This window comes from Miniopterus natalensis, chromosome 2 (assembly GCF_054644295.1).
Source record: "Miniopterus natalensis isolate mMinNat1 chromosome 2, mMinNat1.hap1, whole genome shotgun sequence".
Lineage (NCBI taxonomy): Eukaryota > Metazoa > Chordata > Mammalia > Chiroptera > Miniopteridae > Miniopterus > Miniopterus natalensis.
Window position 1 is genome coordinate 171,924,676 of NC_142082.1, and position 17,017 is coordinate 171,941,692.

At 38.6% G+C, this 17,017-nt stretch overlaps 1 protein-coding gene across 4 annotated transcripts in view; it reads right to left on the minus strand.

The window, feature by feature from the left end:
• ANKS1B (ankyrin repeat and sterile alpha motif domain containing 1B) overlaps window positions 1-17,017 on the minus strand; it is a 693,028-nt gene that overhangs the window by 505,309 nt on the left and 170,702 nt on the right. For all 4 annotated transcript variants that reach the window (XM_087814846.1, XM_087814845.1, XM_087814848.1 and 1 more), the window contains exon 10: window positions 4,007-4,172. In XM_087814846.1, coding sequence (XP_087670972.1) covers window positions 4,007-4,172 — 166 coding nt within the window. The remainder of the gene's footprint in view (window positions 1-4,006; window positions 4,173-17,017) is intronic.

Sequence of the window (17,017 nt, forward strand, 5' to 3'; positions counted from 1 at the left end):
TAGACCCTCCCTGTTCAACAACAGGATTTCTAAGAATCTCAAGAACATTGTCTCACAGAAGTCGCCCAATATTCAGAAGAGCGTATCTGGAGTACAAGCTTTTGTCTACTAGAGTGTAATAGAAATGGGAACACAAAAAGTCTACAAAGTTTTAAAAGAAATTATATCAGCTTGACCTGGAAGGAACAGATAGTACACAATGTTTGACTTCCCAAATTCTACAGGCAGGAAACAGGTGAGAAAGAGACTCAGCTATAAATATGGGTTACTTTTTATAGAAAAGGAAGAATGTCTGAGAGGCTGGAACCAAGAGCCCCAGAGAACAATCCCTATGCCATAGGACTGACCCTTAATCAAGGACCTGGGCCTGATTAGTCTCATAATTGCCTCAGGCTGTGACTGCCGTGTGCCCTGTTCTCCCGGTGTCTGAACAGAAATGTCAATTGTGGTTTTCCTACGCTCGTCCCACTATTGTATGTTGGGTGCGTAGGAGAGGAGACTGATAAACTGTTGTCTCTTTAGTTCACAGGTCATCATGGCCAAGGGCAGAGGTAATCCAGGACCCACGGACACTCATGCACACGTGAACCTAGACTTGGAGCCCAGGCTGTCACGGGCTGATGTGTGGGGATCCTGAAGGGAAAAATGTGTGTAATTTGCAGATGAGATGATATAAATTATTGTGTCCAGAGGGCCGTCTGTGGCATGCTAAAAAATGACAGAAAATCTCTCCCATTCTATAATCTCTTATTATAAAGAAACTCTGATGCTCTTTTCATCAAGAGCTGGGGTCCATGTTTCTTCCCCTTGAATATGAGTGGGCCAGTTACAGTAGCAGCAGTGACGATCTGTGACTTGTAAAGCTAGATAACAAAAATGAGACAGCTTCCACCTGGTTGTTTTGGGGTTTTTCACTCTCAGGAGCCAGCCAGCATGTCATGAAGAAACTCAAACAGTCCATGGAGAGTAAAAGGTCCCAACCCATACCCTGAGCCACCACCTCCTTGCCAGCCATGGGAGTGGGCTGTCTTGCAAGTAGGTCCTCTATCCCCAAGCTGAGCAGCCCCAGCTCATACCATGTGACACAAACAAGCTGTCCCCATCTGCCGGAGCCTGCCGGCAGTCGAACGGGAACCTGATTGAGGGGGTGAGGATTGGAAAAGAAAGACAAGAGACAGGATGGGATCGGGAGGGCTGCAGCTCATTCCTGTTGCCAGCTGCCAGCCGCGAGTTTATTTTCTCCGCTCAATATATACAGGCACTGTTGATTGTGCTGAATAGCACCCTGCCCCACATTTCTTCCCTTAGCCCGATACTAAGTAATTCCTCCAAGGCCCTACGAATGCCTTTTCAGAGTAAACACCCTGCCTCCTGCAGGAGCTCAGGCCTTGGAAAGTATCCTTATCTCGGCTTCTAATGGGAACTTTTGGGGAGGATAGAGTCCTTGGCTTGGTATGTGGCTTAACTATCCTTTAACCCTTCAGGCCGGGGCCAGCTTCCTAATTAGCCTTTCTAGAATTTAGTGTTGCTTTGGTGCCTCAAGGACTGGGTCAGGGAGCAGGAGGGCACCTCTGCAGCTCACCCAGGCAGCTCCTCTGTGCCTGGGGCCACTAACTCATCCACATCTCCCTGGGGAAGCATTTTCCACTGATACCGTTGCATGGGTCTCTGCAAATTGATAGCTGGGACACTGAATGCAAACCGTTCCCTGTCCCTCGGATGGAGGGGGAGCGGGGGGAGCAGGGCGAGTGCTAGCACCGCTGCCCACCACTCGGGTCAATGCCTCAGAGATTTCTCTCTTGATGGCACTAGGGCAAGCGGGCCTCCCGGGTCTTTCTCCCTGGGCAGCACCTCGCCCGGCGGGTCCTCCCGGGGGGAGTCCCGCCGGCTCCCCACACCCATCAAGTAAACTCTGCTAAACTTGTGGATTGTGAGCAAAATATATGATTGATATTCCTCTCAGTCAGTATGTTTGGGGACAGCTTGTTTAATAGCAATAGATAGCTGATAGACACACCTTGGGAAAAATCCTCTTTTCTGCTCCCAAAGCACTCTTTGTGTAATATTATCTTAGCACTTATTATACTCTATTGAAATTAATTGTTCACGTGTCTGCCTCCACAAAAACAAGGGCAGGCTTGTGCCTTTTAGGGAAATCAGCTTATATATATATATATATATATATATATATATATATATATATATATCATATATACATAAATCTATGACCATGCTATTTTTAGAAATAAATGATAAGCTTGAAGGTATTTTGAGAAACTATAAAAAATTACCTAACATATTTGAGAGGGGGAAAAACTACTAGATATGACATATATATACTTTTGCCCCACTCTCTCACTCCTCTCCTTCTGGAAACCTGATTAGACAAGTTAGAATGTCTTAGTGTACCCTCCAAGTCTCTTAGCTTCTCTTTCGTATTTTCCATCTCTCTGTCTCTCTGTGCAATGTTCTGAAAAACTTCTTCTGACCTAATTTCCAGCTCACTAAACATCTCTTCAACTGAATCTAATCTGCTAGTCCATCCATCCACTGCTTTTTAAATTTGGGATTGTTTTTCGTTGTGTGTGTATGTATGAGTGTGTGTGTGTGTGTGTGTGTTTTCCTATCTAGTAGTTTTTTTCCCCCTCTCAAATATGCTAGGTCATTTTTTATAGTTTCTGTTCCTCAAAATACCTTCAAGCTTATCTTCTATTTGTAATAGCATGGTCGTTTTAGAGTCTCCATGTGATAATTCCAAATATGAAGTCTTCTCAGATGTGGATCTGTTCTTTCTTGTTTTCATTGATTCCCATTTGGGATTCCTTCCCTTGTAGGCTTAGTTATTGTAAACTGCTCATTTTAATTGTAAAAGTATTTATAGGAATTATTTTGGGCCTAGAAACAGAGTACATTCCTCTTTAGAAGGATTACATTTGCTTCTGATTGATGCCTGAGGGTATACTGCTTTAAACTAAATTCATAGATTGTTTTTTGGACCATCTAAGGTGATATAAATTTGGGGTACAAATCTGTGTGAGGACCATTTTGTGGTAACAACTTCTCGGGAATCTCGCCCCCTTCTTCTGCTCATGACAAATTATCTTTCCTTGCAGTCTCCTTGGGGTCCCGATTATGGGGCAGAATTATTTCTGACTACTCTGCGGTACAGCCCTTGGAGTCCCAGCTCTATGGAGGAAAGATTCCTTTTAGAATCTTAATGCTGGGCAGGCACAGAGATTTATTTTCTATAAACAAACCCACAGAGGTCTTGAGCACCAAAGTTCAACAGCAGGTTCAAAAAATTTCTTTGGGACAAAAGTGGCTTTAGTGCACTACTGGTTTCCCACCCTCACCAGTGTTTTGGCTTAATTATTTCTTACTAACCTACTGATAAAAACCAAAACAAAAAAACAAAAAATGTGCCTAATTTAAATGTTATTTGGTTTATATAATTTTCGTGTCGTCTTTCTGATTCTCTTACAAAGTTTTTCTTTTCTGTGTTTTTCCCCACATTTATTTATTTTAAGCAGGAGAGTTGTTCTCAGCCTGCTTTGTTCGCTGGTTTATATGACAAATAAATAAAATAATGGATCTTAAAATACCATCAAAGATATAAAATATACAAAGTAGCTGAGTACACTTTGATAACATGAAAACAGATAGGACATAGAAAACTTTATTAAAGACTCTTGCCACCAAATCTGCTATAAAGTTCTGAAGGACCCAAAGCTTTGCACCTGATCTAGAAGTTTCAAAGTGGCTTCACCTAGGTAGTACCATTCCTGTGAGAGTTCTTGCCAGGAAGTTAAGAGACTTCATATCAAATCCCTCTGACTTACCTGGACTTACTTCAATATGCAAAAAAAAAAAAAGACCAAAAAAAACACACAGATTACTGTGACTATATTGGAGATTTTTTCATTTTGAAAATATTGTGGAAAATCAAAACATTAATGACACATCTTCACATACACAAGCATGCAGATCAAACTGTAAGAAATGTTACCAGTCCTTGGGGAAGGGGCTCTTGCAATTTCTAAGGAGCAGGGTTTCTTTGTGACTGCTGTGTCCGTGAGATCACAGAGAAAGTTCTCGTTTTCTGAAGGAAACATATCCAGAGAAGCAGATGGTACGATTTCCATAGTGTAATTCCTCTTCTTTGGATAGGATTCCTGAAAGGAAGGGGGAAGAATAAAAACAGCTTTGTGATAAAGGCACAGCCTGTTGAATTTACGAAAACTAGAAAAGACAATAGGGTTCATCAGTTCTCCCCAAAGTGATTGACAGGTGATGATTCATCTGTTTGAATAAGTTATGCAATCATGTTACTCCAATATCACCAACAATCTTTTTAGAAGGGTCTTTCCAATTTGGTTCCCCTGAATTTAGCACTGAACTAGTAAAGTTCATAATCTCTTGGCATGATCTCTTTTTATAATATATGTCTATTTTCTAACCATGGCATAAACTGTTGTTTAATCAACAGTCATTCCCAAGACTCTGCCCCTTTGCCTGCTTCCTTGAGGCAGACAAGAGACTCAATTTTGGTCAGTTAGATATGAGGGGAAGTTTGCTGGAAGGTTTCTGAAAAAGTATTTTTCCCCAGAGAAAAGAAATGCTAGGAGGCTGTTTCAGAGCCTTGGCCCTCTGGTTCCTTTCTCTGGATGCAGTTTTGATGTCTGGTGCTAGGGCAGGAACATTGTAACCATAAGGCAATAAGCCTCAAATAAAAAAGGTAATCGGCAAGAATGGCTACAGAAGGATAACAAGAGCCTGGGACCCTGAAGATATCCGTGAGCTACTCAAATAGCCCCAGGGCCAGTTTCTCCAGGCTTAAGTAAATAATGAAGTCCTTATTGCTTCAGCCATTGAAATTTGGGTTTTCTGTCATTTAGAGGTAAAAGTATTCCCACATAACACACCAGTATTTTCCTTTGTGAATATGAATATTATTATAACATAATATTATGTTAACTAATACACTACAGTTCCTCTTTTCAAGTTCGGACAAAATTAAGGTCCAATTCTACATTACTGATTCTTCAATATATTCTAAAAATTAAAATTTATCTCATTTTTCCAAGATCTTAATTTCTTGTAAAGGCATTAATTGAGCAACAAATATTTATTGGGCATCATCTCGTATATCTAGGACTATGCTAAGTGCTGGAGGTTTTTTAAAACTAATAAGAAATAATCCTTGCCCTCTGAAAGTTCCCAGTTCACTAGAGAAGAAAAACAAATGATCTGCATTGTGAATTTAACAACTAACCACGTTTTGTTTTTGATAATGGTTACCTTTATAAAGTGCAATTCACTGCCAAAAGAAAAAGACAAATAAGGGAAAAATAAACTCATTTTCAAAAAATCTCCCAAGACCTAGCCAAGGGTTGGTAAAGATTTAGTAGAAGATCCTATTTCTTTCCCATAATGATATTTACACTACAGAGAATACGTAGTCAAGGTCAGTGCGGTTGCTTTCAGACTACACCAGACCCTCACACATCAAAGAGTCAGTTATGTTCACTCTACTCTAGTGAAAGCAAGAAATTGGGGGTAATTTATTTTTAACAACAAAGGGAGACAATACAGCAAGTGTCCAGAGGAAAGCAATCTGGATGGCATATGATTTAAAAACCATGTCACAGAAGATATGATGAAAGGACCTGCAGTGTCCTAACCCAGAGGAGCCTGACAGCAGGCAGGGTAACCGTGTTCTCACCATGTTTGAAAGGCTACCCCTCAGGAACTAGCTCACAGAGTGGGGGAGGAGAGAGGCTGCTGTTCTGAAAGGCAGAACAAAGACCGATGTTTGTAAGTCAAGGAGGGCAAAGGAGGGTCAATACAAAAAGTAATTTTCTATGAATTGACAATATTGCTTATCTTTTAAAATAAAAATTCACCCCTGGCCGGTGTGGCTCAGTTGGTTGAGTGTCATCCCATGTACCAAGAGGTTGCTGGTTCAATTCCCGGTCAGGGCGCATGTCCCAGGTTGCAGGCTCAATCCCCAGTAGGGGACGCGCTGGAGGCAGCCGACAGATGTTTCTCTCTCATTGATGTTTCTCTCTCTCTCTCTCTCCCCCTTCCTCTCTCTCTTTCTCTCTCTCTAAAAATCAATAAAGATATATGTAAAATAAAGATTCATTAATACAACAATTAGCTAAAAAATAGCACTAGAAAGCAACAAAAGGAACCCCTCATTACTGGAAATCTTTCAGCAGAACTGCCGACTGATAAAATTACATATAAAACACATTGCACAGTGAATATACCAGTGGACTGTGAGCTCCTTGAAGGCTGGAATTGGTCTTTCTCATCACTCTATCCCCAGAGTCTAATATATGTCCTGCCACATAGTGGGTGCTCGATAAATGTTTATTGATCCACTGAAGCCTCTAATGTCCTTTCAAACAAATCTAACAACCAGTTAGGGAAATGATTATGCCTTTCTAAGATGTAAATTTCTTTGTTTATCAGCTTGGTTATTGTTCTTGTTTACTGCTTTGCATATTAAAAGTGAAAAAACTGAGATTACAGTAAGATTATAAAGAGTCTATGAAAAGAAAGCTTCTAGTTTAAACCTTGTTTCATCCTAAAATTCAATTAGTTAGAACAACTCATTCCACATGAATTTGGTTAAGCTGGAATTCTACTGTGCTCATAAAGAATTATGAGCATTTTAAAGGCCTTGAAAAAATTTTCTGAAATTTAACCACACAGAACAAGTTAGTGTGCTTTCCCCTTAAAGAGAAAGGATATACATTTATTAGAGAAGTATTAGAAACTATAAAGAAAGAGAAAAAAGTCTCAGTATAAGTGCCAGCATATGCCTGGTAGTAGATCAGAGGGATTAAAAGAACTGTCCCGACGATTTGTGACTTGCCTTCAAGTCTGCATTGTACCCAGTCTAGCAAAAGTGGGCCCTAATCTGGAGAGCAGTTTTTTCTTTCACCTTGATATTGAGACTCCGTCTTTATTCTAATGCCTGGTTCCAGGGTCCCAGGCATGTTTCTGTGCTTGCTTTGTTCTAACATTAACATGCCTAAGACTGTTCTTTGCCTGGGTCTTGACCAGCTCTCTTCTGAGGGACTAATCATCCTGTCCCTAAATCCTAACCAGGTCCCTAAGGCCCTGAATGCCTAACTTCACAGCTCCTGAGGGAATGTCTGTCTTTGATGCCTAGAGTTACTCAGCCGGCTTCATCCTACCTGCTATAGTTGATGGTGCAGTGTGTGGATCAAATAGTATTTCTTTAAAAAGATGCCCACCGAAAGCACTGAATCAATTAAAACAATATTATGCCCCCACCCAAGAAAAAAATAAATATTAGCAATTAAAAGTCTAAAAAATAAGTTTTCATGTGTAGTTTATACTGTGTTCCTATAAAAGTTTACAATCATCAGTGGTAGACTACATCTAACAAGTCAGAGTTTATTAATGACTAAATATGAGGTCTTATCATTCAGTACAGAAATGAAGTATAAAAATTCGGTATGGGGGAACTGAGATTAGTGATACCATGAAAAAAAACTAGGAGTTACAGCTGATAGAATGACTCAGAGTGTAATACACCAGTAAAGACATAATGTGACACTGGCTGATGTAACACAAATATGACATTTGGAATAGAGAAAGTGACAGCCTTCCCTTCCTCTGTGTTAATTAGAATTGGGAATGACCTGATTTAGTACTTTCATAAAAGACAGATTAACTGTATCACGCTGACCATCCTTTGTAAGGTAGTGCAAGGTCTTATTCATCAAAGGGGATGAAGGATACGTGGCCTTGTGACTTATGGAAAGCCTTAGCAACAACCAGGGGCCCAGGTATGGGCACAGCTGTTTCCCCAAAGTACCAATGATGTGGCTTTTCATCAGAAATAAAGTGGCTCAGAGGCTTTTCTAGATGACTGACAGGGCCTCTCTTGTGAACTTGCCTCTAGCAGGGCTCTATTCTTAACCGCACGGGGAAACGTAAGCAACTGAACCAACACAGCAGTCAGGCTGCACCTGGCACTCGGCTGGCAGGTACTGCGGCCCACATTTGAGGAGCTGCAAAGACCAAAGGGACTGTTTTCTCTGGACATGCGTAACGGAAGTGTTGAATGTCAAACCCATGTCATGCGAGAAAAGATTGAAGAAAACAGGGCGCAGGGAATCGTGTCACAAGTACTTGAAGAGCAGAAGGGTGATGCAAATTGTTCTCTATCTCTGAGGGGTTATAAACAGTGCAGATGGAGAGATGGTAACAAGAAGATAGATTTCAGCGCAAGGTGAGCTTTCTAAAAATTAGAGCTTCCCGGTAGGAAACTGGCTACTTAGATAGCAAGTTCTCTGCCACTGTAAGTCTTCAAGCCCAGTGGGATCAACACAAGGCATCTCCTGCAAACAAAAGATGGTGGTTTGACTTAGATGAGCTTTAAGATGGTAGTTAAATAAGAAGATGGGAATAGAAGCATTGCCTTAGCATAAGATACAAGCTACCTGCACACTTTCACTGCTTCCTGAATTCTTTTCCTAATGATGAGAAAAGCAATACCAACACAAGGGAGTGTGGGTTTATGACTCTCTCGAAGTTGGTGATGATTCATGATTCCAAATGACTCAACACAGGTGAAAGCTTTTGGAAGCAGTCTTACTGCTCTGACATGTCCTTCAATATCAAGAAATTATACCCTGAAGACTTATAATGACATTTAAGTAAGGAAGACTGTAACAGAAATATGAAATACTAAGAAAAATAAGAAAATTATAAAGAGAGTAGTTAAGTAGAGGGGAAAAGATCACCCTGGATTATCCACTTATAAGTGAAAGAGAAAAGGAGAGTCAGTGTGAGAGCGACACATGAGAGATTTGACTGGCCGTGGCTGGCTTTAAGGAAGGAAGGGGTGTAGCTCATAGAAGCTAGAAAAGGGAAGAAAATAAATTCTTCCCTAGAGTCTCCAGAAAAAAATGCAGTCCGAGAGACACCATGAATTTTGCTAAGTGGGATCCATCCTGTACTTCCAGAACTGTAAGGTAATAAAGTTATGGTTTTGTTTTATTTTTTTAATTTAATTTTATTTTAAATATATCTTTATTGATTTCAGAGAGAGGAAAGGAGAGGGAGAGAGAGAGATAGAAGCATCAATGATGAGAGAGTCATTGATCAAGCCCACAACCCAGGCATGTGCCCTGACCGGGAATTGAACCCCGATCGCCTGGATCCTAGGTCGACGCTCAACTGCTGAGCCACACCCGGCTGGGCAAGTTATGGTTTTTTAAGCCACTAAGCTCGTGGTGACTGGTTGCTGCACAATAGAAAACTAACACAGTAACACCAGCAGAAGGCATCACATACAGAGGCAACAGAAACTATCAAAGGCTGAGTGAGGGACATGAAAATTGGAGTCCAATGAAAACTACACCATGTTATATTATATGAATCAATATTTTACAGATAGTGATTCTTTCACTTTCACTTAGTCTTAAATTTAATGCAGTACTATTGCAATAGAGGTTCCCTCCCATTCCATCTTGGATCTTGACAAGTGATCTTGAAGTGAATTTGGAAACCTGATAGCCAGGTTATCAATCTGAAAAGAGAAAAGTAATGGAAGGGATATTGATCAGCCTTGATCAGACATTTAAATAAGTAATAAATGGCTATGGTATAATAATTGAAAGGCAATAGAATAGAAGAGAGCATTTTTAAAAAGAACAACAAAGCTCAATACTCGTGGAAATTTATAATATTGTGAAAGGGGGATTTCAAATCAGTGGAGAAACAGTAAGATAACTGACTAGTCATGTGGAAAGAAATAATAAAGCTGGATTAATACTTCACTTCTTACATCAAAATAAATTCCAGAAAAATATTTAATAAACAAATACACCTGTAATAATAATCTTAAAATAGGAATGACCTTGGACCAGGAGCCATAGAGAAAAAAATTGCTGAATTTGAGTACATGCACACACTAAATTTCTATAAAGCCACTAAGATATCAAAGATTGAGACAAATGACAGATTTGGGAAAGTTCTTTGACACACATAACAAAGTATAAATATCTTTATTATATGAAAAGAATTAAAATTGAGGTGAAAGAGATCACCAACTTTAGGGGAAAGGTGGGGAAAGGATAGGAGCAGTTCACGATGAAGAGCCAGAGTTTTCTTATGTGAACAGATGCTCGATCTCATTTATAACTAAATATATGTAAATTAAAGTAACACATGATACACCATTCTTGATCAAGTTGCTGTAGCTAGCAGACAGTATTAGTGATGATTTGGAAAACTGGGTACCATTAGGTGGAGTGTGAACTGGTCTAAGACTCTTTCAGGCTCATTTGTCAATTTCTACAGGAAACCTCTAGAAAGCAGATCTTTAGATAGCAACAACTTTCCAACCTCTGCCATGATAAAAATGTTCTTCCCTCACCTGGGAACAGATGGGATGGATAAACTGCCATCATTATTCCTGGAGCACGGTACTGCAAGGCACTATTTATATGCACTGCATCATCATCACTCTTACTTTCTAGAAAATTATGTACACTTGCTACTTTTTAAATATTTTTTATTAAATTTACTGGGGTGACATTTGTTAATAAAATTATATAGGCCTCAAGTGTACAGTTCTAAATACATCATCTGTATATTACATTGTGTTTATCACCCAAAGTCAAATCTCCTTCCGTCACCATAAACTTGACCCCCTTTCCCCTTTACTCCTTCCCCCCACCCCCCTTTCCCTCTGGTAACCGCCACACTGTTGTCTGTGTCTGTGAGTTTTCATTTATTTGTCTTGTTTGTTCATCTGTTGCTTTCAGTTTATATCCCACATATGAGTGAAAGTATATGGTTCTTGGCTTTTTCGTCTGACTTATTTCACTTAGCATGATAGTCCAAGATCTTTTAAATCTTCTATTAAATAATGACACGGAGAGAAGGTATGTGACAGGAAGCTTGCCTCTTAGTGTCATGAATGAGTAAAGTTGTAATTAGATCTTACCAACATCCATCATTGGAGTTGCAAATGGGTGTCAGGATATTTCCTCCTGTGGAACGTGTTACCAATTCATGTCCATGGAGCTTGATTCCTAGCTAAACCTCTCCTGATCGGCCACTTCAAAGGCGGAGGTGTCAAACATTTGAAACCACAGCAGAAAGCTCACCGCCAACTTCTGAGAAACCAATGTGAGCCTACCTAGCAAGCATTACTTCAGGTTGAATTGTGTCTCCCCAAAATTCATGTGTCAGAGTCCTATCCCCGCTACCTCAGAATGTGATCTTACTTGGAAATAAGGTTGTTGATATGTAATTAGCTAAATTAAGATGAAGTCATAAGGGTGAGCCTCTAATCCAGTGACTAGTGTCTCAAAAAAGGAGGGAAATTTTGAGACAGACATCTACACAGATATGTATATATATAGTGAAGATTGGAGTTATGCCCCCACAAGCTAAGGAATGCCGGTAAACCATGAGAAGTTATGGTAAAGGCATAGAACAGACTCTTTCTCACAGTTCTTAGAAAGAATCAGCCCTACACACACCATGACTTTGGACTTCAAGCTCCAGAACTGTTGAGACAATAAATTTGTGTTGTTTAGTCACCCAGTTGGTGGTACTTTATTAAGGCAGCCTAGCAAATTAATGCAGAGTAAACAAATAAGTAAAAGGAACTGGCTGAAAAACATTTTTGACTAATCTCTTTTAGTGTTCTAAAATCTTCACTCCTTGGAAAATATTAATTAACCAGGGACTAGCAAGGAAAGGAGAGCTATCTCTTTTCTTAATAAAATTCCCAAAAGTGTATCAAGCTTTAAGTGCACATACTCTTTGACCCGGGAATCCTACTTCTAGAAATCTTTCCTACAATTACAAATGCAAATAAAAATGTACATGTAAGATGTGTATTGGGGCATTGATTATAACAGTAAAAGACTGTAAATTATTTTTAGATTTATCATTAAGAGAATGTTTAATAAATAACTATCATTCATACAAGGAGGTAATGTAGTATAACACAGAGGTCCATAGATTTTACCCTATATAAAATCTACTTGGATCATTATTAATAATTAAGATTCATGACTCTCCCCCCAAATAGTTACTAAATCAGAATCTATGAGAGCAAACCTGAAGATCTATGTTTTACACGTATCCCAGGTCATACTGATGGAAACGGTTGGTGAAATGTGCTTGAAGAAGACAGTTAAAGAGTGTGGGTTCGGAACCCTAGCTCTGCCATTTATGGCAAAGCTGCCTTGGCAAAGTCTCAGGATCCTCATCTGCAAGATTAGAATACTAACAGTATCTGTTTCAAAGGGTTGTTGTTAGTTGTGAATGACATAACAAAATTAATGAAATAAAATTGAAATAAAGTGAAATGAATTTTATAAACCACTTAGTGTAGTGCCTAAGTTTCTTAATGCTCAATAAATGTAGCCATTATTACTATTCAGTCATTCCCAATGAGATGCCTGTGTAGATACTGATATGATAGTTAAAACAAATAAAGGGAAGGATAATATATAATGTACGTTCGTGTCTGTGCAAAGAGAAAGTATGTACATGTATATGATATGCATGGACTAGCTCTGGAAGGAATGATGAAAACCTTGCTGAAGAACACTGGGGACTGAGATAATCTCTTTTGTTTTACTTGGTCTTTTTTTGAAAACTATATATACATGTTATTTTCAGGGGGGGAAAAATCCGCAAGTCTAAATACCACTTGAGGGAGGTGATGATACCATTTCAAATATAAACGAACTCTGATTTTTATTTCTGTACTATTGTGTAGAAATTTGCATACCCCAGGTGAAACTGAAGATGGTGAAATCCCAGAAATAATCTCCTTAATAAATCACACAAATGCAACTGAAAATATGCCAAATGCCAAGAGAAACTAAACAAGAGTCAGCTCAGTACGAATCTGCAAGAAAAGACCTAGATAATCTACATAAGAAGTCAAAAGAAATAAAATATAATTCACCAATAACAAGATGACAAAGAGGAAACAACCTTGAGGCTAAAAGACCAAGAGTGTTGTCTGGGAAGCATTAATGTGAGTCAAAGAGAGAAGAAAAGAAAAAGAAAGAAGCCAAGACTGTTTCTATAAAAGGATTTCTTTATAAGATGAGGAGTCCAATGCCTCACATTCTTTATTGGAAAGAGGCAGAAAATAAATTATGAAAACCACAGGGTGGTGATGCGAGGGGTAGGGAGGTGGGGGGCAGTGGAAGACGGCATAGAGAGGATGTATAGTGCTGGAAAAAATAAAAGAAAACGTAAAAGAAAATGAAAGAGAAAAATGGATTAATACTGAACAAATAAAAAGACTAAAAACTTGAATATTCAAACATAAATAAATAAACAGGTTTCATGACTAGGTATAAGGAGCCAGTAGGTAAACCATGTGTCTGTTAGAAAAATACTGAGATTTACCGTAAGTACTGAGAAGACAAAGGCCATCACCATGTTCTTAAGAACAAACTGCTGGGTGGATGCTGAAGTTCCACAGACCAATGCCCAGTGTTGGCAGGTCTAGTAATGGCGAGGGGTCCTGGGTGACTAACGTTACTAGGCTTGGAGCCTTTGTTCCTCACGCTGGTGAAGGTGTGACTTAAGGGGCCAGGGGCAAGGTGGACAGAGTGACAAATACATTATAAATTGCACCCACGATAATCACCCAGTCACCCAGGCGTGACCTCTTGGAGACATCTGTTTTTATCCTGTTCCATCATGCTTAGTGTTATTCTGAAGACGCAATCACCAACTTCCTTAAACTTCACCAAACTACTTCAAACCTCATTAGCTCATACCTAGGCCACCTCCAAGCCCCCATCCCTGATTCCACTTCATTTTTACACCAAGGGTTTCTACTATTTTGAACAATAAAACAATGTTTTCAAAGTAAAAATTTTTACAGATCCCTATAAGATAATGTTGGGATTAATTTAGGAATTTAGGGAGTACAATAAATGACTTCCCTGCCCAAATTATAAATGAGAGCCCAGGGGTTGACAAATCTTTTCTGTAAAGGGCCAGATAGTAAATATTTCAGGCTTTTCAGCCCTTCTGATTTCTGTTGCAACTACTCAATGCTGCTGTTGTAGCAATAAAGCTACACACAGCTTGTAAATGGAAAAGCCTGGCCAGATTTGGCCTGCAATGAGTCAGATTTGGCTGAGAGATAGTCGTTAGCCAACCCATGAATAAAACAAAATGGCTTAGGCAACTGGATTAAAATGTCAACTAGGTTAGTGATAGAGCAGATACTAGAGAATGTAGTTGCAGGGCCATATAGCTTCCACTACTATATTCCAGGATTAGACAGAGAGAACTAGCATCAGGTCTCCCAAGCCTGAGCAAGTTCTTACCTGCGAAATTTAACGGATCATACTCTCTGCAGGTGAGAAGATAACAGAGTATTAGTGACAAGTGCTCAGTTTCTGCTTCCAAATTTACAAGTCAATTAACTCCCTTGAGGAGTAAGAAGGAACAGAGAGAGGCTCAGTTCAACTAGTCACTGTCTCTCCACATGAAAATATGACGTAGAGAAAGAACACTGCATTCTCTACCGAACTCCAATAGTAAGTTATCAGTTTTGGATTTGTTGCTTGAAAAAAAATACATGAGCAAAAACAGCAACAATAAATTTCTATTTTATTAATCATAGCAAAACTTATGCACATTTGAAAATAATAGATATGCAGATGGATATGAAAGACCTATTATTTATGTAACTACAGACAGGGTTGGTACCCATATGAAATTGCAAGTCCTTTACAGTACCTTCCCCATAGAGCGGTCCAGTTTCAGATCTACAGCTTCATACCGTTCCCCAAAAGTATGTGCTATAGCCTCACATTATACTATTATTAGAGGACAGTACTAATAATTTGATAAATACTTGTTTAATGAAAATATAAAATTTTATAATAATTATTCTATTTTTTCAAACTTCTGATGACTCCCCAAGAATGCCTTTCAACACTCTGCTCCCGTAAGACTGATGCATTCAGTAGCCCCAATCCTATGTCGTTTTGCTTATGCAGTCTCCATCCCTTCTGGGGATCAGGGGCTCTTCTGGGCCTATAGAAATTCTCCTTTTCTTTCACAACTAATCATAAATTCTACTTAGTCAATGAAGCATTTAATGACGAGTCTTGCCTACATGACTTGCTTTCTTCTCTGAATTGAAAAACAACAGTAATATTCTTTATCGATAATTCAGTATCTCATGACACACTAGGTTTTTCAGATCCTATATTCATATTTAATATTTTTATTGTTAGATACTTCTAAATTCTGTCTTCCTAGAGGCCAAGTGCTCTAAGTCATCTCTGTATGTTTCACAGAACTCAATATAGTATTAAAGAGTTGAATTAATGAATGAATGAAAAGGATGACTAAATAAATAACATAAATAACCAAGATTTTAAAAAATTAAATATTAAGAACAGGGAGAACAACCTGAATGGCCTCCCAAAGCCTTCCCATCCCTGTGCTATTTTAACAGAAACATTAATTATAAGATAACTCTTTTGTAATCATTTACTTCTTTATCCATAAAGACAAGTAAGATAATATCCTAATTGAATTTTCCTTTTTTTAGCTTCTAAATAAAGGTAAATGATACAAATCTGCAACTTAATGCTTTAAAAAAGCTAGATGAACACAAACATTGATAAATAATTAGTTAAAATACTGAAGACGACTATGGCACAATGGTAATGTGGAAAAATGGACTGTTTTCTGCAGTTTCAGCCTTGTTAGAATTACATACAGAAGTTAACGACTGAAGGAGAAATGTTCATAGGGTAAGAAGAGTACAAAAATCTGACTTTGATCCCACATAGGAATGAACATTTCTCAAGTATATGGATTAAAGTGATCATCTCATTGATAACCATCTCGCTTTTCATTTATTGCACTCTCTCCTCGAGGACTGTGGAAAAAATAAAGGCAGGAAATGATTTGAAAAATAATAATGAATCTGCATGCTGACAGAACATTGTGTTTTAAGTAACAAGCAGTGCTTGAACACAGGACTCTTTTCTTTATAAAAGATACACTATTAATACACATTCTATTAATACACATTCAAGGCTGTGGACCTACCATTGCCATATATATTAATAAAATCCCATTAATATAACATTAGCATTTTGACATCTGCTTTTCCATGGAATCACAGGTCAGGAAATTAAGTTAACATAATTAACATTTTGCAATATCTTTAGACTTTTACAAAAACTTTCCTTTTCTTCTTCTTTTTCTAAATTAATGTGATTTAGGAGGCCTCTTGATGCTATTTAGCTTTTGAGAGCATAAAACCCTGGGTTTAATAACCTACACCTATTCACTTGATCTTTATGATCACATGTCTGCAAAGAGCTTAAGAAGAGACTGAAATGAAGGAATCTCTAAGATATCAAAATAAAAATTCCTCACATGGCTTCCATTATCCTCATTATCATTACTCTACCAGTATCCCTGTAAAGCAGAGCAGCAACATGTACATCTGAAACTCCTCTATTCCCTTATTCCTCAGGTCCAGTCTATCACCAAGTCCCATGACTGATTCACCTTTACATTTCTCTATCCATAGCTGCCACATTAAGCTGGGCCTCAGCACATAGATTACTGCCGCTGCCTCTGAATTCATCTTCCATCTCCTACAGCTTTATTTCATTCTATCGCAACCACCAGGATAATCTTCAGACATCATTATCTTCACATTATTTATGGTCCAAGAACTCAAGTACCTTCTAAATACTTTTTATTCCAAACTACTTCATGTTACTTTTCAGTCAACTCTATGCCAGCAATCTGCTTCATCTGAGTTCATCTGCTTATCGGTTCAACTTAACATTGAATTTGAACTTGATGTACTCTCCACCCCTTAAGGATAGTGAAGAAGCACTTCTGGAAACTGTAAGTGTCTCTGAATATCTACTCCTCCACAAAAGTAACAAGAGCATTCACAAAAAATGGTCAAAGTCAACTTTTTCAGAACTCTAAA